General features: G+C 37.9%; 1 protein-coding gene across 5 annotated transcripts in view; it reads right to left on the minus strand.

Annotated features, from left to right (window-relative positions):
- Nucleotides 1-25,128, minus strand: part of BLNK (B cell linker) — a 93,698-nt gene that overhangs the window by 11,417 nt on the left and 57,153 nt on the right. For 2 of the 5 annotated variants that reach the window (XM_004370133.2, XM_023740307.1), the window contains 9 exons: nucleotides 23,100-23,181; nucleotides 21,715-21,786; nucleotides 13,006-13,078; nucleotides 12,638-12,665; nucleotides 11,611-11,653; nucleotides 9,089-9,173; nucleotides 8,613-8,644; nucleotides 5,381-5,457; nucleotides 4,508-4,591 (listed from right to left, as the gene is read on the minus strand). In XM_004370133.2, the coding sequence (XP_004370190.2) occupies nucleotides 4,508-4,591; nucleotides 5,381-5,457; nucleotides 8,613-8,644; nucleotides 9,089-9,173; nucleotides 11,611-11,653; nucleotides 12,638-12,665; nucleotides 13,006-13,078; nucleotides 21,715-21,786; nucleotides 23,100-23,181 (576 nt within the window). The other 3 variants (XR_002825573.1, XR_002825574.1, XM_023740310.1) reach the window with 3 other exon arrangements.

Below are 25,128 nucleotides of genomic sequence, written 5' to 3' on the forward strand. Positions count from 1 at the left end.
CCTTCATCTTAAGTGAGAATAACAGCACAATTGGAAGAGCATAGTCAATGTCACTGAACTGTGCATGTAGAAATTTTTGAAACGGTGTATCTTTGGCTATGTGTATTTTCACCAAAAAAAATAAATAAATAAAGGTTGAGAATTTAGAGCGTTAATATGTTGTGGGGTTGTTAACCGATGTCATAAAACAACATGTGTACTACTGTTTCATGAGAAACCATTTGTTCTGTAAGCCTTCACCTGAAGTACAATAAAATATAAAAAAAACAAAAAACAAAAAAACTGACAGATCAGAGAGTAAACATTAAATGAGGAAGGAGTTAAGTGTACAGTAAAAGATGTAAATATCAAGATAACCACTAGAATAAAAAATACAAATCTCTCTAAATACCAAAAGAAAAATTAAAAAACAGCAATGAGGACACTGCAAAAAACAAAGAGAAACTCTTTCTCCAAACAGAGAAATAAACTGAGTAAAAATAGCATAACAGTAATACTAACATAAAATAATATGACAAGATTAAGACCAGACTTATCAATCACATCAATAATGTGAATGAGCTTAACTTGCTTATTAAAAAATATTTTCAAACTGGCTCATAAAGCAAAACACAACTCTATGCTGTATACAAAACACATAGAAACCACAGTGAATAAAAAGAAACGCTAAAAATAAAAAAATTAGGAAAGTTATACCAGGAAAAAAAAGACAATTTAAAAAAGAGGATATGTGATCCAGATAGAAGATAAAACATTAAATGAGACAAAGAAAGATACTTTATATAATGCTAAAAATCATAATTCACAATGAAGATATAACATAGTAACAACTCAAATAAAGCAGGAGATAACAAGGGAAACAGCTAGAAACACATGAATAATAGACTTTACACGTCATTCTTGGTACAAGACAGGTTAAGTTGACCTCCCCTGCCTCTCAAGAAAAAAGTAAGGATATAAAAGATCTAAGCGACTAATCAATAAGGTATATATTATGGATATATATCAAACACAACCCTGATAATGGAGAAAACATCTTTTTCTCAAGCACTTGTGATACACACAAAAAAACTGATCATATATTAGGTTGTCAAAAAAATCTAAGTTCCATAAAGTGGAAATATCACAAGCAATACTCTCAGATTGCAAGGAAATAAATTAGAAAAAATAAAATAAAATTCAGACCAAAATAAAAAAAGCCCTTCCAAGTGGAAATAAAAAAAAAAAGAATAATGCATGACACAACTGTTGGGTGAAATGGAAAATACAAGCAGAAATTACAGAATTTCTCAAAAATAATGTTAAAACATTACATATCAGAATCTATGGGATACACTTAAAGTGGTGTTCAGAGGAAAATTCACTGCCTATATCAATAAAAAAGAATTAAAATAAATGAATTAAATTCTCATCTCATAAAGCTATAAAAAGAACAACAAAGCAACCCTACCCAAAAAAACCAAAGAAGAAAATAATAAAAACAAAAGTAGATATTGATGAAGTAGAAAACAAACAAAAACATCAATTTAATAAATAAAAATTCTGGTTCTTTGAAAAAAAATCAATAAAATAGACAAGCAGCTAATTCAATCATGAAGAAGGTGAAAGTACAAATATATAAAATAAGAAATGACAGAAAGAAATAATTATTGATAGCCAATTTTAAAACACCAGAAGAGGATACTCTGCACACCTCTATACTCACCTCTATGGAAACCTAGATGAAATGGATAAGCTCTTAGAAAAACATAGTTTACCAAAATCAACACCAATAGAGATGCAAAGCTTAAACAGACCAATTTACATGGAAGAAAGAAAATTATCAAGGAACTATTCCACAAAACAGCACCAGGTCTGGATGGTTTACAGAGAACTTCTGCCAGCTTTAGAAACCAGATAGTTTCGATGATATATAAATTATCTCGGAGCATATAAAATGAAGGAAAATTTCCAAATTATTTTTATGAAGCTAGTACCGATATCCAAACATAGAGCAATAAAATAAAAGTACAAATATTACTTATGACTCTAGATATAAAATCTTAAATAAAATATTACTGAACAGACTTCAACATCACATTAAGAGAATAATATACCATATCCAAGTAGGAAAATTCAATAATATGGAATCTATTAACATAATTTACGATATTAATTAGTCTAAGGAGAAAAATCATTTTATTATCAAAGTAGAGGTGGAAAAATTCTTTGATAAAATTCAACATCCATACTAATAAAAATTCTCTCATTTCAGTGCTCTCCTTTGCATGTTTATTTTTCCATATGAATTTTAACATCAACTTGTCTAGCTTAAGAAAAAGCCACAAGAGGGGAGTAGCCCTACGAGATATTAAAACATACTACCAAAAAAAAAAAAAAAACAACCCATTGCCGTTGAGCTGATTCTGACTTATAGTGACCCTATGGGACAGACTAGAACTGCCCCATGGGGTTTCCAAGAAGATGGTGGATTGGAGCTGCCAACCTTTTGGTTAGCAGCCAAAGCTCTTAACCACTGTGCCACCAGGGTTCAAAACATACTACAGAACACCTAAATTAAAACAGTGGTTTGAGATACTACCCGTTGATATATTAGATTTCCATATGAAGTTGGGTCTATTTCTGGCCTCTCTTTTTTAACTGTGCTCCACAGGGTTTTCAATGGCTGATTTTTTTAGAAGTAGTTTGCGAGGCAATCTCCAGTGTTTTCTCCAGTGTCTCAAACTGTCTGTGATGAAGGCAGTTTTATTTTCTATGTTTTTTTTAATTCTTTTTTTATTATTGTACTTTAGACAAAGGTTTACAGAAAAAAACTAGTTTCCCATTAAACAATTAGTACACATATTGTTTTGTGACATTAGTTACCAAACCCACGACATGTCAACGCTCTCTCTTCTTGACCCTGGGTTCCCAATTACCAGCTTTCCTATCTCCTCCTGCCTTCTAGTCCTTGCCCCTGAGCTGGTGTGCCCTTTAGTTTCATTTTGTTTTATGGGCCTGTCTAATCTTTGGATGAAGGGTGAACCTCAGGAGTGACTTCATTACTGAGGTAAAATGGTGTCTGGGGTTCATACTCTCAGGGTTTCTCCAGTTTCTGTCAGGCCAGTAAGTCTGATCTTTTTTTGTGAGTTAGAATTTTGTTCTACATTTTTCTCCAGCTCTGTCCGGGACCCTATATTGTGATCCCTGTCAGAGCAGTCAGTGATGGTAGCCGGGCACCACCCAGTTGTGCTGGACTCAGTCTAATGGAGGCCGTGGTAGTTGTGGTCCATTAGTGCTTTGGACAAATCTTTCCATTGTGTCTTTGGTTTTCTTCATTCTCCCTTGCTCCCGACGGGGTGAGACCAATGGAGTATCTTAGATGGCCGCTCACAGGCTTTTAAGACCCCAGACCTGACTCACCAAAGTAGAATGTAGAACATTTTCTTTATAAACTATGTTATGGCAATTGAGCTAGATGTTCCCTGAGACCATGGTCCCCACAGCCCTCAGACCAGTAATTCAGTCTCTCAGGGAGTTTGAATGTGTCCATGGAGCTTCCATGACCTTTATTTCTGGCTTTTCTGTTCTATTCCATTGACCTGCCTATTCATGCATCAGTACCAGTAATTGGTAAATTTGGATAAAAGATATGACAGGAATTCTCTGTATTAATCTTTTGTTTATTTGTAAGTACCTTCAGAGGAAAGATTGCCTCATCATCTGTGAATCTCCTATGCCAAGTATAGTACCTGACACAGTAGCTGTTCAGTAAATGTTTGTTGAATGAATTGGATGAACCACTACTAATTTCCAATGGCATTGAAGAAGCGACACATGGTAGAGGGGTAATATATAACTGTGGACAAAGAATTATTACCTATTATTACCAGGAATGTGAGAGAAAAGTTATAAACCATGTGGCATGTGGTAAAGAAAAGAGGAAAAGACATTTATAGCAGAAAAAAAAAACAAAAAAATTAAAAATTAAAAAAATCAAAGAGCCATGAGTATAGTAAGAAAATTCTCAGCTATGGAGGGATCCTTTGGGCCTACCCTAGACTTGAGTTGGCACTTTAATCTTGAATTGTCCAAACTGTCCCCAGTGTTCCGACATGGTTGCTTTGGGCTCTCCAAAAATTTTCTTCCAAGTCTTTTTTTGCCATCTTGGCCCAAATCTTTTATCTCATGCAGTGATCCAAAACAGCCTGTCACTTCTTACTCTTGAATGGTCTCATGTAGCACCAAGCCTTATAGAAAGTCTACCCCTGAAGCCTTCTTCTCTCCCACTGTTTGTGGAGCAGTGGAGCCTGTGGATCCTTGTAGAGATGAAAGGATACGGTAGAAATGACATTGAGGAACAAAGAAGGAGATGCTTGAACAAGAGGAGAGGATGGTGGTCCGTCTTGAGTAAGTAAAGGAAAAAGATCCCTGGATTCATAAATGTTGCAATTATTTTAATTATAAGGACAACATCTGGGCCTATTATAGACTGAGGGCACAATATGGGGTTGAAAAATGATCAAACCTTGTTTGACTTGTATAATGCCTCTTCAGCAGATTTTCGATCACAGGCACCAGCATACCATGGCTTACAGTAAACGTCAGCTTCCTGTGAAATAGAGGGCATTGTTAAGCATGAGATGGTTTTTAAAAGACTCAGCAACTTCTGTGTATGAGAAACATAGGCTCACTTTGCATTACCAAGAGAGGTCTAACTACATTTGGATCAATAATTAGAAAATGAGTTTTGTGCTTCCTTTGATCAACCATAAAAATTATATAAATTGACTTTTTCCCATTTGGCCTTGGCTGTCTTATTTGGACATAACAAATAAATTCCACTAGGTTCCTGAACCATTTATTCTTTTCTCCTGAATAAGTTATGAACTCTCTTTTCATTGTTCTCTTATCGTTGTTGCTTTGTGGAGTGCTTTTTAGTTTGCGAAGTGTTTTTACAAATATTGTATTATTTGATTCCTTCAATCACTTTGAAGGTGAGAAGGACAGATGATATCATCCCTGTTCTACAGCTGAGAAAGCTGCAGCTTAAACTTTCTCTTTTTAAACTGTACAGTCTTGTATGTGTTTTAATATCATAAACCTCCACAGATCTATTCTGAGGAAATTACAGTTTAAATAAAATCTATGTAAGAGGAAGAATAATGAAGACAACACACTCTGCTAATTTTGAAGAGACTTGAACTGTTACTCAAGGCACCTGGAATGCAAGTAGAAATAAACAGAGCAAGGTCTTAATCATTGAAAAAAAAAATGCATTTTATACCCCGCAGCAAATGGTAACTCACAAACTGACTTAAAATACAGACCTTATTCTCAAGCTTTACTCAATGCTCTCTTTTATCAGAGGACATGCCCTTACCTGTAGTTCATTTCATACCTGTTCTGACAAACTGCAATTAGATGAAAAGCTGGGTAATGGTCCATCCACGACTGGGCTTCCCGTTTCTGGAAATCCTGAAAGGGATTTGAAAAATCAGTTAATCTTCACTATTTCTTGAGTAATATTTCTATTACTGTGGTAGGTGCTGCAGGGGACACATACACAACCCTAAGGCAGTGGTTCTCAATGTGTGGTCAACTATAAAATAGGGATGATATCATCTGTCCTTCTTGCCTTCAAAGTAGTTGAAGGAATCAAATGGTTCAAAGTGTGATCTGAGTGTCCCGAAGATCACTTCAGGGGGTCTACGAGGTCTTTTCTTTTCCAATTACGTATCTGTGTGAAGCCCGATTTTCTTCATATACTTCAACCAAAAGAACATATCGCAACAGGTTGAATGCAAAAGCAGATATGAGAATCCAGCTGTCTCTGTTACTCCAAACATTAAAGAGATTTCCAAAAATGTAAAATAAGACCATTCTTCTCACTAAAATTTTTTGTTTGGAAAATATAGTTGTTTTTCATAAGAATATGTTCTTTATGTTAACCTGTAATGAGTTTATGATTATTTTAAATTAATAAACATTTTTAAATGTCTCAGTTTTTATTTCTAATACATTAAATATCGATAAAAAGAAACACATCAACAAAATCCCTTTGAATCTGCAATGATTTTAAGAGCCTTAAAGGGGTCCTGAGAACAAAATGTTTGAGAATTGCTGCCTTAAGGCGTAAACTCCCTCCAGGAGTTTATAGCGTAGATATGGAGACACATGCAATAGAGAAAATACTTAGTTGTATTCATCCATCCATTCATTCATTATTGTGTGCCTGGCACTGATCAAGGCATTGTGGGGTATACAGCAGCCAACATCATAGGCAAAATGTCCTGTCCTCCTGGAGCTTAAATGGGGTGAGATAGACAATAAAACACAAATAATTATATACATAGTATTAGATAGTCATAAGTGCTATGGAGAAAATAAAACAAAGAAGGAAGTTGAGAACAGCCTTGGGCAGATAGTAAGTTTAAATAGGCTGGTTAGGGCAGGCTTCACTGAGGTAACCTTTGGGTAAGATGTGCAAGCAGAGAGAGAGGAGGCATGTGAATATCTGAGGAAAGAATGTTCCAGGTAGAGGCAACTGTGTGTGCAAGGGCTCTGAGGCAGGAGTGTGCCTGGCATGTTTGAGCAAGGGGCCCACTGTGCCTGGAGTGCAGTCAGAAAGGAGAAGAAAAAGAAGAGATGAGGTCACACAGGAGGCAATGAGGGGAACATGTTTATATATAGGACCTGGGGACCCTTATCATGACTTGAGCTTTAATGAAGTATGATATGGGGAGCCTTCGGACGGTTTTGGACAGAAGAGTAATATGATCTGCCTGTTTTTTAACAGGATTGCTCTGGTTACGGTGCTGGAAATAGACAGAAGGGGCAAGAACAGGGACGGGAGGCCAGTTTGGTGTTCTCCCAAACCCAGGCAGGAGATGATGGTGGCTTGGAGCAGTTGGCATCAATGGAAGTAGTGAGAGTGACTGGATTCCTGATATATTTTATATGAAGGAGTAACTGGAAGGTGTGTGAAGGAAAGAGTGGAGTCAAGCAAGGGTCACTCTAAGGTTTTTGGCCAGAGAGACCAGAGTTATCATTGATTAATACGGGGAAGTCTGCAGGAGGAACAGATATGTATTAACCAAATACTTCAGATGAGAATGCCCTGCACATTCAAAGGTGGAAGGCACCATCGTAACAGCAGTGGGCTGTGAAGGCTTGGGAGGCTTGGCAACACTGGACCTGAAGGAAGGGCCTATCCTAATAGGGGACGATGTTCTCAGGTGGGAGCAACAAAGGTGAGTGGGTGGTCAGGTTTTCCCAAGACACGCAGCACGTAGCAGTTGGTGGTTTCTGAGTTTTGGCAGTTAGGGGAATACACATGGCTTACATTTTCAGAGCCCCGAATATGTGCAAGGCCTGTTCTGTTTTCCACATATTAGCTCACTTCGTCCTTACAACAGCCCTATGTGAGAGGAGCTATTATACCTGGTTTACAGATTAGGCCCTTCCTGACCTCCCTATCTGAAATAGCAGCCCTCTGCCTCCATTACTCTACACCCCACCCTCTACCCCTTGCTTTATTTTTCTTCATAGCGCTTTAGAACTTACCTGACATGTTATTTATCTGTGTGTTCATTTTTTACTGATGGTCTCTTTCAGTAGACTATAAGCTGCACGAGAGCAAGGACTTTATTTATTTTATTTATTGCTGTATTTCCTGTGCCTAGACCAGTGCCCGGCATATGCAGATGGTTAATAAATATTTGTCAATTGAAAGAGTGGCTTGGATTGATAAACAATAAAAAGTATAATAAAGCTTTTAAATACTGAGAAATTTCTATAGCCAAATCATTTTAATTTTATATAGTCAGAATAAAAAAACCCCTATATTTAGTAAAAGTTTCATTTATTTAAGATGAATCAAAAATCTAATTAAAACCTTAAAAACTGATTTGTGTTTTGTTTAGTAGACATGCACATACATTTCTTTGTATGTGACAATTATTTTGTTTATTTAAACTAATTTAATCTTGATTATTTTGGGATATTTTCTAAATTACCCATGTATGGTAGATTTGTTTGTTTGTCTTCCGACATTGAGTAGAAAGCAAACATGGGTTTAGGCAATTATGTTCTGTGAACCTGACTTATCTGCTTCACATCCTTTTAGGGTGATGGATGGTTTGTCTTGGGAAAATTACACAGATATTTGCCAAATCCTCTTCTCAGGTGGCTTTTTGTAGATATATTGTATGATCATTAAAATGTATTTTAGCTTTAATTTAAATACCTATCATTTATTGAGGGACTTGTATGTACCAACCACTATATCAGGAACTTCTTATATGTTGTTTTAGTTAATCTTCTAACTTTGAAAATAGCTTTTTTGTTTTTGTGAAAAAAAAAAGATACATGATCAGTAGAAATATTAAATCAGTACTAAAAATGAAAAAGTAAAAACTGTCTAAAAAATATTTACTTTTCAAAACAACTTTGTGAGATAAATATTCTTGACTCTTAATTCCATTTTACAAATGAGGAACTAAGCTAAAGATGATACTAAGATCATCCAGCTGGAAGTGACAGTGTTGGTGTTAGAGCCCAGATCGGTCAGATGCCAAGAGCCAGCCTTAACCACTACCTGATATCGCTGTTCATGACTTCGGTGCACTTACTTGGCAGAGGGATGGGTTTTTGATGAATTTGTCTGAAAGAAATGGATTTCATATTAATTAAAGGGCGAAGCACCATATGAATAATTTTGACTTTTGTTTACACTGAAGATGCTCTGAATAGTGTCACAAAGAAGTCAAGACAAATAGCCAATAAAACATATCCAAAAATAGGAGAGATACCAAAACCTTAAATATAAGTAAAATTTTTTCTCCTTAGTTTTGAAAAAGGAGGAGCCTTGACTGAGGTTTTAGATTTTAGTTAAGTTCAGTAATTAAGGGGAGCCTGAATATTAGGTCTCTGCAACTCTAAGCAATTCTTTTAAAGCGGTTACTAATTTAGCACCTTTTTTATTTAATTACAAAGCAGTGAAATACCAGATCTTTACAGCATTTACAAGCCAGCTCACCATGTGGGAGAATAATGCAAGTGTTAATTCCTGCAGCAGCTTAGTATTTTGAAAAGAAAGGATTCTTACTTCTGGGCAGGAGGCAGCACTGGTGACTGCACGGCTTCTTGTCTGTGACTAGACCCTCGGTGACGTTCAGCAGGTATAGGTTTTTCTGAATTAGGAAAATTGTCATATTAGGATTAGAGTGAAATGTCTGTCCCTGCCCCTAAACCCCACAATATCATCTGAGAAGAATCAAATTTGGTCTGATCTCTTCCCAGAAACTTATCTTTTACCAGATGTCATTGGCTTGTTCACCTGTCAGTCTGGCGATATTTGTGGTATTATGACCAGGACTCCCACCCAGCATACCCTAACACACCTGCATCCATCCCCTGGCAGTGTACACAGGGACTGAACCCGTAGGCACTGGACTTTTAAGTGTGTGAGTACTAGTGGGAGCAGAAGATGAGCAAATTTTAGCTACCCTCTGAACACCTAACCCTCGACTTTCTATGTAGTCTCCACACACACACGCACACACACACACAAGTGTTACAACACCCTGGTGTACCTTGATGAGTTGTGAGATGTAGTATAAGTAATTTGTTACTAATAAGAAGTAAAATAATAGTTCGTGAATGATCTACTTTTTGAAAAATTAATTGGAGCAAATTCAACATTATCTCTATAATAATGTTGATCTCACTTTCATTTCACTGTGTTTTCCTGGATGGGAGAGGAGGAGGTAGAGTTATAACCAGTAGGTAGGGAAACGGACATAACCTAAAATGTAAGAAGTTTATGTTGAAGTCCACAGTGAATTGCTACTACTGAACTGTTAGTACTCTCTGAGGGTGTGTTAAAATCTGGGTATGTCCATGGGTGTGTCTCCTGCATGGAAGAAATGTTGAGAACTATTGATCTCCCACTATAAACCCACTACTGTCGAGTCGATTCTGACTCCTAGCGACCCTTTAGGACAGAGTAGAACTGCCCCATAGAGTCTCCAAGGCTGTAATCTTATGGGTAGACTGCCACATCTTTCTCCCGCGGAGCGACTGGTGGGTTTGAACCACCAACCTTTTGGCTAGCAGTTGAACAGCGCTTAACCATGACATCCCCAGGGCTCCGTATCTCCCACTATAGGAACCCAAAAGGAATGAAAGTAGTAAGAACTCAAAGATTTAAATAAACAGTAAGATACACTTCAGAGTTTGTGGCGGTGCACAGAAGTTAGGAGGATCATATTTCAAATTTGTGATAACCTACCCTGAGTAGCCGTGTTAGAGGTTTTGCTCATGACTTTACAATTGGGTGATTTCAAAAGGAGAAATGAAAAACACATTAGTCCCAACAGCCTAATGAGCTTTGACTACACCTGCTTGGCCTCTGCTGCCCAGGGGCTTCCTTCCCAGGGGGGGAAGGGGCTCCTAATCCTCTTTGGGTTTGGATGGCCGTTGCTTCTGTTCTTGAAAAAAGGAACAAAAGAGAAGGCATGCCAAGGTCCTATACTGGGAGCGCTTTGGAAAGGGGGGCACCAAGCACCTAAAAAGCCTGGGGTATGCCATGAATTCTTTTTCTCCTGATTTTTGGAGACTCACGAACCTTCAAGTTCGCACAGGGTTGTACTTCTTTCAGTGGCTTAGAGGCCCTGAGTCTCCACTATTATTCCATCCCTGATCAGCAGGCATGAAAGACCACAAGAAATGGAAGGACAAGAAGACAAAAGCATCAAAGGAAAGGCTGAAGAAAGCAAATCATCAGAAAAGGAATGACACTTTAGAAATAGCAAGGGGGAAAAAGATGTGGGAAACAGGGTGGAAAAACCTAACAGGAGCAGTGAAAGCACAGAGGGTGAGTTGCAGCGCACATTCAGAAATTATCCATTTTCCAGAGTCAGAGAAATGAGAACACAGCTGTAGAGACGCCCATTCTAACTCAGGAAATGGTGAGAGGAACACTCACTATAAGATTTTAAGATTGGGTACCTTCAAGTGTGGGGTTAGATGGGTAAAGGAGTATAATTTCTAGATAATGTCTTAAGTGTTGAGATTTGTGAGGTTTTCCCCAGTGTTTCTCAAACACAAATAGTTTTTAAAGTGGGAAAGCTCTAATTGAAAATATGTGTAAGGCTTTTGACTGGTGATGAAACAAAGGAAGGAAAGCATTTGAAAATGCGCTAAAACATACATTTGAACTTTGAAAACTTAGCAAAAGAATGTGTTCTCATTTGAGCAGATTTTAAAAAATTTTCATAACCTCAACTGAGGAATTAGTTCTAAGATACGGGAATGGCTTTAAATTTGTCTTCACATCTGTGTAGGGCCACTTGCGCTGTTTCTTGGCAAGGCATACCTATCTGCAAACAAGTTTTTAGCATGCAGACTGTAGGCTATTCCAAAGACCCTACCTGGTGAGCTCAGGTTCTGGTCAGCTTTGCTCCGCACTACTCATTGCAGAGTCAAGGCCATTTTGTTTAGAAAACTGAGTTTCATATTTACAATAGCTTTTAATGAAAGAAATTTAGAAATACATTTACATATAAATCCTTAATGAAACCAACTTTAAGAGACATGCTCATCCTTCAAAATAACGTATAGATTTACCTTCACAAACACTTGATGCATTCTGTTGAGAGGCAGTTGTAGTCTATATATATATGAAAAAAAAAAGCAATGATATTCAATATAGCTGAATGTGGTAATACAAGTCAAAGCAATATTATTAAGATCAATATTTTGGAAGAACTTTTATTTGATGCATAGCTGATCTTCCAATCCCAACAACAGTTAAAAACACACAACCCCCAGCTCAACTGGCTTAGCGACAACTGGCTGGAAGCATCTCATGGAAGAGGCAGTGTTGTCTTGGTTTGGGGACTTCTCTGCTCTGTCAATGGGGTTGATGGATACCATGACCACTGGGCTGTGCCCACGCAGCAGTGCTTATGCAGTAAGATTCTAGCATCAGGCCTTGGTAAGTGATTCTGTATTCTTGGTAAGTGATTATATATGTTAGGCTGCATGGCAGGTACCAGGTCAAGGTGGGCTTCCTTTCTAGTGGGGTAGCGCAGGTTCACTGTGCTCTGACTATAGCCAGACCTATGTGTGCCTGGGAGCCCTGGTGGTGCAGTGGTTAAGAGCTTGATTGCCAACCAACTAGCTACTCCTTGGAAACCCTATGGGGCAGTTCTACTCTGTTCTATAGGGTCGCTGTGAGTTGGAATTGACTCGACGGCAATGGGTTTGTTTTTTCGTTTTATGTGGGCCTAAGACACAGCTGTCAGCCATTAGCTCCCGGGTCAGTGGACGGGGACAGGACCCACAGGCTTAGGTGCAGGGTCCCATGAGGAAGACAGATGTGGTGGGAGGCAGGGACCCTGGCCGCAGTCTCTGATTTGCTGTGCATGCTCAGCAAAGCTGCTGGGACCAAGCAAGGATGCACTCCTAAGCAGCATCTTCCCTGGCTAACTGAGCATTTGAAGTTTCTCTTGGACCATCTGGCCAGCAACTTCAGTTGCTAAGAGAGATTGCTGTGTTCATCTTAGCTGGAAGTATTTTCAACTTTAAACAAGTGGATGAGAATAAACATTGCAGAAAATACGAAGCATTTTTAAACACAAAATTAACTTACTATCTTTAGCTGTGTAGCTGGCTTCTTCCTGTGGAATAAAAAGATTGTCTTTGTTAAACCACAGTGAAAACAGTTGGAGCTGACCATTTACCATTTTACTCTCAAATTTAACAAAAATTATGAAAGTGATGCAAATGTCTAGGAAGACTATCCTTGAACAATGGAGAGGGACAGAAGCAGGGTTTAGTTACGGTCCTCTTAACCTCAGATAGAGTCCCCTGACAGATGAGAAAGGGTTAATTGGGGTAAATGGGAGCACCCGTTGCCAGGGAGTCTGCAGAACTAAGCTCTTGTTCAATTTCTGCTATGAAGTACTTGGTGATCTTGGGCCTCTTTCTCTCAGCTTCTTCTCTGCTACAGGTACTTACCCAGCCCTCGGGAGTGGGGATGGCGCTGCAGGTGAAGAAGGTAACTTGGATTCCCAGGTCCTGCGGTTTTGACCTGCACAAACATATATACAGGTAAGACTCCAAGTCTTGAATCTGAGGTTGATGGTCACAGGGACACTGCACTTTCTGGCAGGCATGGAAATACTTGCACATTTTTTTTGTTGTTGTTGCTTTCAGTTAAATATATATGCGCACTTGCATTGAAGCTATTGGAAAAAAAAATGTGATGAAACATATTTAAGATGTCAAACCATAAGCTCAAAACTAGGATGTGGATTAGGGACTCCATTTTAACATTTCTAGATAACTGTTTCCTTACCCCCATGGGGCAAGTCCAGAGCTGCTAATTCTGAGGGCTCAGTGAGAGGGGAAGGAATCCTGGTGGCACAACAGTTAAGTGTTTGGCTGCTACCCGAAAGGTTGCTGGCTCAAATCCATCCAGCAGTTGAGTGGGAGAAATACCTGGTGATCTCCCATAAAGATCACAGCCTACAAAACTCCATGGGGCAGCTCTACTCTGTCACATAGGGTCACCATGAGTTGAAACCGACTCGACAGTACCTAACAAGGGCTCACGATTACAGCTATATGCTCTGCACAGGTGTCTAGAGACAGAGGCACAAATCCACCACTCATGATACACACACATATAGGCACTGCACATTCATAACTATACTTAAATACATAACCTAATTTCACATTTGGAAGATATTCATTCATTCATCTCTGCATTCTGGAGGCCTTTGTTCATTGCACAAACAGACAAATTGAGCAAATCATCCAAATCTCATCTTCTGAAGTCACAGAAGGGACTAAGAGAGCCTTGTCCGTAGGCCTAACCTCTCCTACCCCTACCCGAAGAGAAAAGCCAGATAATCAGTTGGTGAAGAATATTGAATATATCATGGACTGCCAGAAGAACAAGAAAATCTGTCTTGGAAGAAGTACAGCCAGAATGCTGCTTAGAAGCAAGGATGGCGAGACTTCGTCTCACGTACTTTGGATATGTTATCAGGAGGGACCAGCCCTGGAGAAGGACATCATGCTTGGTAAAATAGAGGGTCATTGAAAAAGAGGAAGACACTTGATGAGACAGATTGACACAGTGGCTGCAACAATGGGCTCAAACATAGCAACGATTGTGAAGATGGTGCAGAACTGGGTAGTGTTTTGTTCTGTTGTACATAAGGTCACTATTAATCAGAACTGACTCAACAGCACATAACAATAACTATTTTGAGGAGGCAGCTCTTCCCCAGTCATATTTTGAGTGCTTTCCAACCCGAGGTGCTCATCTTTCAGCACTGTACCAGACAATGTTCCACTGCTCTTCGTAACGTTTTCACAGCTGCATCCATTTGTTGAAACATCTCAGTTGGTATTCTGTCAATTCCTAGAGTCTTGTTTCTCGCCAGTGCTTTCAGTGCAGCTTGGACTCCTTCCTTTAGTAACATCAGTTCCTGATCATATGCTACCTCCTGAAATGATTGAATGTCGACCAATTCTTTTTGGTACAGTGACTTTGTGTATTCCTTCCATTTGCTTTTGATGCTTCCTGTGTCATTCAATATTTTGCCCATAGAATTTGTCAATACTGCAACTTGATCCCTGCATTTTTTCTTCAGTACTTTCAGCTTGAGAAATGCCAAGAGTGTTGTTCCTTTTTGGTTTTCTAACTCCAGATCTTTGCGCATTTCATTATAATATTTTACTTTGTCTTCTCGAGCTGTCCTTTGAACTCTTCTGTTCATTTTTTTTTTTTTTTAGGTTTAAGGTAAGCTTTATTTGGTTTTCTTTGTATTTAACAGTTATAAAAAACTGAAATCCTATTGATGCCTTCCTCACAATCCCAGACTACTACCATAAACCAAAAAAAACAAACCCGTTGCCGTGGAGTTGATTTCAACTCATAGCAACCCTATAGGACAGAGCAGAACTGCCCCAGAGTTTCCAAAGAGTGCCTGGTGGATTCGAACTGCCGACCTTTTGGTTAGCAGCCATAGCACTTAACCATTATACCACCAGAGTTTCCTAACATAGAAATCCTATATATGCAATATCTTTTTTTTTTAAGGGTTTTGTATGTGTGTCTGTGTGTGCTTTCGGTGAAAGTTTACAGCTCAAGTTAATTTCTCATTCAAAAATTCATACACATATTGTTTTGTGACACTGGTTGCAATCCCCACAATGTGACAGCACACTCCCCCTTTTTTCCCCGGAATCCCTGTGTCCATTTGACGAGTGCCTGTCCCTTCCTGCCTTCTCATCCTGCTTTTGGACAGGAGCTGCCCAACTGATCGCGTATATCTGATGGATCTAAGAAGCATGGTCCTCTTTTGTATTGTTTTTTATTTTATAGTCCGGTCTAATCTTTGTCTGAAGAGTAGGCTTTGGGAATGATTTCAGTTCTGGGTTAACAGAGCATCTGGGGGCTATAGCTTCAGGGGTTCTTCCAGTCTCTCATTAAGTCTGGTCTTTTTATGTGAATTTGAATTCTGTTCTACATTTTTCTCCAGCTCTGTCTGGGACTCTCTGTTGTGTTCCCTGTCAGGGTGGTCACTGGTGGTAGCCGGGCACCTCTAGTTCTTCTGGCCTCAGGCTGGTGGAGTCTTTGGTTCATTTGGCCCTTTAGTCCTTTGGGCTAGTATTTTCCTTGTGTCTTTGGTTTTCTTCATTCTCCTTTGTTCCGAATGGGATGGGACCAATAGATGTATCTTAGATGGCCACTTGCAAGCTTTTAAGACCCCAGACGCTACTCATCAACGTAGGCTGCAGAACATGATCTTTATGAAATATGTTATGCCAATTGACCTACATGTCTCCTGAGACTATAGTCCCAGCCTGCAGCCCCAGTCACTTGGTCCCTAAAGGTGATTGGATGTTTCTAGGGAGTGTCTAAAACTTTGCTTGGTCAAGTTGTGCTGACTTTCCCTATGTTGTGTATTGTCTTTCCCTTACACCAAAGTTAACACTTGTCTACCATCTACTTAGTGATTCTCCTCCCCACCCGTCCTCTCCCTCGTAACCATCTAAGATTTTTTTTTTTTTTCCATGTGTAAACCTTTTCTTGAGTTTTTATAAAGTGGTCTCATATAATATTTGTCCTTTTGTGATTGACTTATTTCACTCGGCATAATGCCCTCCAGATTCATGCATATTGTGAGATGTTTCGAGGATTCATCATTGTTCTTTATTGTTGCGTAGTATTCCATTGTGCATATGTACCATAATTTGTTTACCATTCATTTGCTGATGAACACTTAGGTTGTTTCTATCTTTTTGCTATTGTGAATAATGCAAGGATGACACCCAGATACCAATCCAGATAAAGAATTCTCAAAAGTAAAATAAAGCTAAAACCTATTGCCTACAACCATCAAGTTGATTCCAACTCATAGCAACCCAAAAGGCAGAGTAGAACTCCCCCACAGGATTTCCAAAGCTATAAATCTTTACAGAAGCAGACTGCCACATTCTTCTCCTGTGGAACAACTGATGGTTTTGAACTGCTGGCCTTTTGGTTACCAGCTGAGCAATTTACCTACTTTGCCACCAAGGCTTCAAAATAAAGCTACAAAACCTGAGATCAGAGAACAAGAGATGCCAATTTGTAAATAATGACAACTTCAAAACAAAAAGGGGGAAAATGGTGTTGTTTCGGAACTTCCATATGGAGAGAAAATCAAGGCGGTCATCAAGAAATAAAAGACTGTTTTAAACTTAGGAAGATAAAGGCAAATTTCAGGGTAACTGCAAAGAAAATCAACAAATTTACCCATCAAAATAAAAAAGAAGAAAATCAAAGACTCAGTAAACACAGTAACAACAACAATGAAAAAAACAAAAACAAAAAGAAAATCCACAAACAAAAAGAACTCAACACAGAAAATTCAGTGGAACAAAGAAACTGTTAATACCACATACACACACACCACAAAAGCATAACAAAATGACAACAGTAAATCCATACCTATTGATAATTACAATAATTGTAAATGGTTTAAATACACCAGTCAAGAGACAGAGAATGACAAAATGGATAAAAAACATAACACAGCAATATGTTGCCTACAAAAGATACACATTAGACACAAAGATAAAAATAAACTAAAAATTAAAGAATGGAAAAAAATTTATCAAGCAAACAATAACCAAAAAAGAGCAGGAGTGGCAATACCAATTGCCAATAAGTAGACATTAAGGCAAAATCCAGCATAAGAGAAAAGGAAGGGCATTATATAATGATTAAAGGGTCAAGCCACCAAGAGGACATTATCATAATAAATATTTATGCACCCAATGACAGAGCTCCAAAATATGTAAAACAAACTCTAACAGTTTTGAAAAGAGAAATAGACAATTCCACAATAATACTGGCAGTCTTTAACACACTGCTTTCAATGAAGAACAGAACAACTAGAAAGAAACTCAACAAAGATTCAGAAGATCTAACCAGTTTGACCTCATACACATATACTGAACACTTCACCCAACAGCAGCAAGGTACACATTCTTTTCCAACACACATGGATCATTCTCCAGAATAGACCATATTTTATGCCACAAAGCAAGCCTCAATAAATTCAAAAACATCAAAATAATACAAAGTATCTTCTCGGATCACAACACTATAAAATTAGAAATCAATAACAGGAAGAACAAGGGAAAAAAATCAAACACATGGAAACCGAATAACAACTTGCTTAAAAACTGCTGGGTAACAGAAGAAATTTAAAATGAAATAAAAAAATTCCTAGGATCAAACTAGAATGAAAATACAACATACCAAAACCTTTGGACAGAGCAAAAGCAGCCCTCAGAGGTCAATTTATAGCAATGAACACACAAATCAAAAAAGAAGAAAGGGCCAAAATCAATATCTTAACCCAACATCTCAGACAAATAGAAAAAGAGCAGCAAAAGAAGCCCACAGCCACCAGAAGAAAGGAAATAATAAAGATAAGAGCATAAATAAATGACACATAAAATGGAAAAATAATGGAAAGAATCAACAAAACTAGAAACAGGTTCTTTGAAAAGATCAATAAAATTGACAAACCACTGGCCAAACTGACAAAGGAAAAGAAGAAGAAGATGCAAATAACCCAAATAAGAAATGAGATGGATGACACTTCAACAGAACCAACTGAGGTAAAAAAGGATAGTAATAGAATATTATTAAAAAATTGTACTCCAACAAATTTGAGAACCTAGAAGAAATTTACAAATTTCTAGAAACATACTACCTACCTAAACTAACACAAACTGAGGTAGAAAACTTGAACAGACCCGTAACAAAAGAAGAAATTGAAGTGGTCATGAAAAAAAGCTCTCAACAACAACAACAAAAGCCCTGGCCCAGACAGCTTCACTAGAGAGTTCTACCAAACATTTAGAGAAGAGTCAACACTAATTCTACTCAACTATTCCAGAACATAGAAAAGGAAGGAATACTTCCAAATTCCTTCTATGAAGCCAACATAAGTCTGATACCAAAGCCAGGCAAAGACACTACCAAAAAAGAAAATTACAGACCAATATCACTCATTAACGTAGACACAAAAATTCTCAACAAAATTCTAGCCAATAGAATTCAACAGCATATTAAATAATAATAATAATAATACATCATGCCAAAGTGGTATTCATATGAGATGTGCAAGGGTGGTTCAATATTAGAAAATCAATCAGTGTAATTTATCATATAAATAAAACAAAGGAAAAGAATCACATGATCATCTCAATCAATGCAGAAAAGGCATTTGATAAAATCCAGCACTCATTCTTGATAAAAACTCTCAGCAAAATGGGAATAGAAGGGAAATTCCTCAACATAATTAAGGGCACATATACAAAACCAACAGCCAACATTATTCTCAATGGAGAGAGAAAAACATTCCCCTTGAAAATGGGAATGAGCTAAGAATGAAGGATGCCCTTCATTACCACTCATATTCAGTATTGTACTGGAAATCTTAGCTGGGCCAATAATGCAAGAAAGGGAAATAAAGGGCAACCAAATTGGCAAGGAAGAAGTAAAACTATCCCTATTTGTAGATGATGTACATAGAAAATCCCAGAGATTCCACAAGAAGCTACTGGAACTAATAGAAGGATTCAGCAAAGTGGCATGGTACAAGATCAACGTACAAAAATCAGTTGGATTCCTCTACACTAACGAGAACTCCAAAAAAGGAAATCACGAAAACAATACCATTTATGATAGCCCCCCAAAAGATAAAATACTTAGGAATAAACCTAACCAGGGAAATGAAAGACCTATACAAAGAAAACCACAAAACGCTACTGTGAAAAAGAGACCTACATAAATGGAAAAACATACCATGCTCACAGATAGGAAGACTTAACATTGTGAAAATGCCAATACTACCCACAGCAATTTACAAATATAATGCATTCCTGATCTAAATTTCAACAACATTCTTTAATGAGTTGAAAAACTAATCACCCACTTTATTTGGAAAGGATAGAGGCCCTGGATAAGTAAAGCATTACTGACGAAGAACAAAGTAGGAGACCTCACAATCCCTGATCTCAGAACGTACTATAGAACCACAGAAGTCAGAACAGCCTGGTACTGGTCCAACGACAAACACATAGACCAATGGAACAGAATTGAGAACCCAGAAGTAAATCCATCCCCTACGGACAGCTGATCTTCGATAAAGGGTCAAAATCCATTAAATGAGGGAAGAGAAAGTCTCTTTAACAAATGATGCTGGCAAAACTGGATATCCATTTGCAGAAAAATGAAACAGGATCCATACCTCACACCATACACAAAAACTAACTCAAAATGGATCAAAGACCTAAAGGTTAAACCTGAAACAATAAAGTTCATGGAAGAAAACACAGGGACAAACCTAGAGGCCCTAATTTTTGGCATAAATAGACTATCAAACTTAACTAAAAATGCACAAACATCAGAAGATAAACTAGATAACTGGGATCTCCTAAAAATATACACCTGTGCTCATCAAAAGACTTCACCAAAAGAATAAAAAGAGAACCTACAGATTGGGAAAACATTTTTGGCAATGACATATCTGACAAGGGTTTAATCTCTAAAATATATAGAAAACTTCAACACCTCAACAAAAAAACACAAACAATCCAATTATAAAATGAGCAAAGGACATGAACAGACACTTCACCAAAGAAGACATTCAGGAGGCTAACAAACACATGAAAAGATGCTCTTGACCATTAGCCATTGTTGTTGTTAGGTGCCATCAAGTCAGTTCCAGCTCATAGCAACAGAATGAAATGCTGCCTAGTCCTGCGCCAACCTCACAATTGTTATGCTTGAGCCCATTGTTGCAGCCACTGTGCCAATCCAGCTCACTGAGGTTCTTCCTTTTTTTTTTTTTTTGCTGACCCTTTACCAAGCATTAGCTATTAGAGAGATGCACATAAAAACTACAATGAGATACTATCTTACCCCGGCAAGAATGGCACTGATCAAAAAAACAGAAAACAAAAAATGCTGGCAATGATGTAGGGAAATTGGAACTCTTATACCCTGCTGGTGGGACTGTAAATTGGTACAACCACTATGGAAAATGGTATGATGCATCCTTAAAAAGCTAGAAATTGAAATACCATACGATCTAGCAATCCTATTCCTGTATATATCCTAGAGAAATAAGAGCTGTGACATAGACATACATATGCACACCCATGTTAATTGCAGCTTTATTCATAATAGCAAAAAGATGGGAACAACCTAAGTGTCCATCAATGAATGAATGGATAAACAAACTGTAGTACATACATACAATGGAATACTACGTAATGATAAAGCATAATGATGAATCTGAGAAACATCTCACAACATGGATGAAACTGGAGGACATTATGCTGAGTGAAATAAGTCAATCACAGTAGGACAAATACTGTTTGAGACCACTACTATAAAAAGGCAAGAACAGATTTACACACAGAAAGAAACAATCTTTGATGGTTACCAGGGAGGAGAGGAGGAGGGAGGGGGAAACACTAACTAGATGGTAGATACGTGTTACATCTGGTGAAAAGAAAGGCAATACACAATACGGGAGAAGTCAGCACAACGTGACCGAGGCAAAGGAAGACAGAGAGGTATGCAAGAATAAAGGGTAAATATGGTAAATACTACAATATATACAATTCTGCAACAACAGTAATAACAAACAATAATCTGTGAGTAAATACATAGGTAGATATGTATGCTAAATAGGTGTGGGAGGACATACGGGAGTACACCCTTGTGCATATATAGGTATGGTTGTGGATATTTCTAAGTACATATCTGTAAGGGATGCATGTTTATTCACATATTTAATAGAGTACATAACCAAAACCAAACCCGTTGCCATCGAGTCGATTCTGACTAATAGCGACCCTACAGGACAGAGTAAAACCACCCCATAGGATTTCCAAGGAGCAGCTGGTGGATTTGAACTGCCGACCTTTTGATTAGCAGCCAAGCTCTTAACCGCTTACCACCAGCACATAGGGGGCATAATAATGGAAACTTCTTAGACATAACCAAACACCTCATGGAACTGAGCTACTGGATTTGGAGTCTAAGGATGGAAAGCTAATTTGCTGTGTAAACATTCACCTCAAGCACAATAATTTTTTTTTTTTTTTTTAAATCCAGCCCAAATCACACATATACTTTACCTGAAGCTGTCCCTGGAGGAGAAGCTGGCTTTGAAGAGTTACTTGGCTTGGTTGATCTGTTCACGGTGGGAGCTTAAACACACAAATATGCATATATAATGATTACAGATATATTCCACTGAAGGAAATTTACACTTATGGAAAAAATGCATTATGAAAATGATAGGTCAGGGCAGAGAATTTGCAAAGAATGGGATGCAAAGTTATTCTCCGTTAAAAGCAGACTTCACGTAAGAAACATCTTTAGAATAAACGTATTAATGATTAAAAGGAATAATCAAATTGTTTTATGACAGAGATTTTGTTAAAGTGAATACTGGCTAGAAATTTGATTTGCCTAACTGGAGGGCTGGGAGATCTAAGAGTTTTGTTTTTTATCAGGAGAAATGTATTGAAACAAAAGTGGGGGTGGGGGGAGCAAAGCAATAGCCCCTCTCCCCTGCCACATACAATTCTCTTGAATTTTGTGTTGTGTGTTTTTTTGTTTTTGTTTGTTTTGGGGGGGTGTTGGGGTGGAGGAAGGAATGGATAATGTGTATTTGGAAGAAAGGCCTGGAGATCTACTTCCAAAAATCAGCCCATGAAAACCCTACGGATCACAGCAGTGCAATCCGCAGCTGATCACGGGGATGGTGCAGGACCAACCAAGCAGCATTTCTTTCTTCACTCAGTGGCAGCTAACAACAACAATGTGTATTTGCTGTTTCTTAATGATGGGAAGCTCCGGAATTTAGATGGGTCTTGAAACTGTTGATAATATTTAGGGAGTGCAGGAGAGTGTCACTACTTGACAGCAGGGTAAAAGCTGAACACTGTTACCTCCAAGTTGTTACCTGAAGAGGCTAGAGGCATCACGTATACAGGATTATAGTCTTCATAGCAATTATATCTATCCAGAATAAATGTGCAGCTTTTTAAGATAATTTGTTTGCAACAGAATTTGTCATATAAAACAATACGGGCCTGAGATAGATCTACATTTTAAAAACCAAGATCCAGAGCATATTTCACTCTTCATTGTCTTTAGTCCTCTGCAGAAATTGCTTCTGGTGCAACATTTGTAACGCCAATATGGTGGCTTGTGACTTTTTGAGCACTAGGTTCTTTTAGAAATTCATTGTAAGTGAGGGCAGCTGAAGACAAGAACCTAGGTGCTTTCACAGTTAGAGATGGGAGTATTAAATCATGAACACAGAAGGAGGATGGAGGGGAAAGGCCATGAAAGCCAGAGATGGCTCACTCTCTGACGCTCTCTGCTCAGCAAGCCAAAGAAGAGCGAGGCCAGACACAGACATTTCTGAGCCATTAGTGTTTACTACCAAATAGTCTTGGATGCCCAGATCAACTGCTAGAAGTTTTCAGGTGCTTACAACTATAACGCTTGCCTTTTTCAGATGGAAGCGAACTGCTTTCTGTGGGATGAATATAGTTTTCATCTTCATCTTCGACAGGCACAACATAATCAGCCTAAAAGAAATGTAGAAATGAATGAGAGGAACGTTGTTACATTCATATTTTACTGTATGGGAGAGGTTGATTTTAAAAAATCTTTATGGAGATGTAATTCACATACTATTAAATTCCTCTATTTAAAGTATACAATTCATTAGTTATAAGTATATTCACAGAGTTGTGGAACCATCACCGCGATCTAATTTTAGAAGATTTTAGAAATCCATTAGTCACTTCTCTTCCCAACACCACCCCTTCTTCCAACAACTAATCTACTTTCCATCTTCTAGATTTGCCTATTCTGGACATTAAATACAAATGGAATCATATGCTATGTAGTCTTTTGTGACTTCTTTCATTTAGTATGATGTTTTCAAGAGTTATAAATGTTGTAGCATGTATCAGAACTTCATTCCTTTTTATGGCTAAATAATATTCCACTGTATGGATATACCACATTTTGTTTATCCATTCACCAGTTCATGCACATTTGGGTTGTTCCCACCTTTTGGCTATTGTGAATAATTCTGCTATGAGCATCCATGTACAGGTCTTTGTATGAACATAAATTTTAATTTTTCTTGGTACATACCTAGGAGTAGAATTGCTGGATCATATGGTAACTCTATGTTTAACATTTTGAAGAAGTGACAAACTGTTTTCCAAAATGGCTGCACCAATTTACATTTTCACTAGCAATATGCAAGGGTTTCAGTTTCTCCGTATCCTCAACAATACTTGTTATTTTTTTTATTGTTTTTAGGGCCATCCTAGTAGGTGAGAAGTGTATCTCATTGTGGTTTTGATTGGCATTTCCCTGACAGTTAATGATGTTGAGCATTTTTTCATGTGCTTATTGGCCATTTGTAAATCTTCTTTGTAGAAATGTCTATTCAAATCCTTTGCCCATTTTTAAATTGGCTTATCTTTTTGTCTGGAGTCCCTGGATGGCGCAAGTGGTTAAGCACTTGACTACTAGCCAAAAGGTTGGTGGTTCTAATCCACCTAAAGGCACCTCAGGAGACAGGCCTGACAGTCCCAAAAGGTCGGCCTTGAAAACTCTATGGAGCAGTTCTGCTCTGCACACGTGAGTCAGAATCAACTTGATGACACCACTACGACCAACAACATCTTTTTATTATCGTTATAAGAATTCTTTATACATTTCATATAGAAGTGCTTTATCAGATACATGATTTGCAAATATTACCCTCCATTCTGTGGGGTGTGTTTTTTTTTTTTTTCACTTTCTTAATGGTATCATTTGTAGCACAGAAGTTATACATTTTGATGAAGTCCATTTTTTCTTTTCTTTTTTATTTTTTTTACTTTTGTTGCTTGTGCTTTTGATGTTGTATCTCAGAAACCATTGCCTGACCCAATGTCACTAAGATTTATTCCTGTTTTCTCTAAGAGTTTTATAGTTTTGGCTTTTACATTTAGGTCTGTGATCCATTTTTTTTAAATAATATTTTTTGAGTTTTTGGTGAAAGTTTACACAGCAAGTTCAGTTCCAATTTGACAATTTCTGCACAAATTGTTCAGTGACATTAGTTACATTTATCACAATGTGTCAACATTCTCTTCCATTATGTTCTGTTTGTCCCCTTCCCAGTACTCTAGTTTCCCTGCCCTCCTATCTTCTCATCTTTGCTTTTGAGTAACTGTTGACTTTTTGGTCTCATATAGATGGTTTTTAAATAGCGCACCAAACTTATGGGTAATATCCTTTGTGTGCCCCTCTGCTATTTTGCTAAAAGGTGATCTCAGGCAATAGGCTTGGTTCTAGGTTAGAGTGTCTCAGGGCAATAGTCTCAGGGAGTCCTCTGTTCTCTACTGTTCCAGTTTGTCTGGCTTTTTTTTTTTTTTTTAATATTTTATTGTACTTCAGGTGAAGGCTTACAGAACAGATAGTTTCTCATGTAACAGTAACACACATGCTGTTTTATGACATTGGTTAAC

The sequence above is a fragment of the Trichechus manatus genome, unplaced genomic scaffold, assembly GCF_000243295.1.
Source record: "Trichechus manatus latirostris isolate Lorelei unplaced genomic scaffold, TriManLat1.0 scaffold00007, whole genome shotgun sequence".
Taxonomy (NCBI): Eukaryota; Metazoa; Chordata; class Mammalia; order Sirenia; family Trichechidae; genus Trichechus; species Trichechus manatus.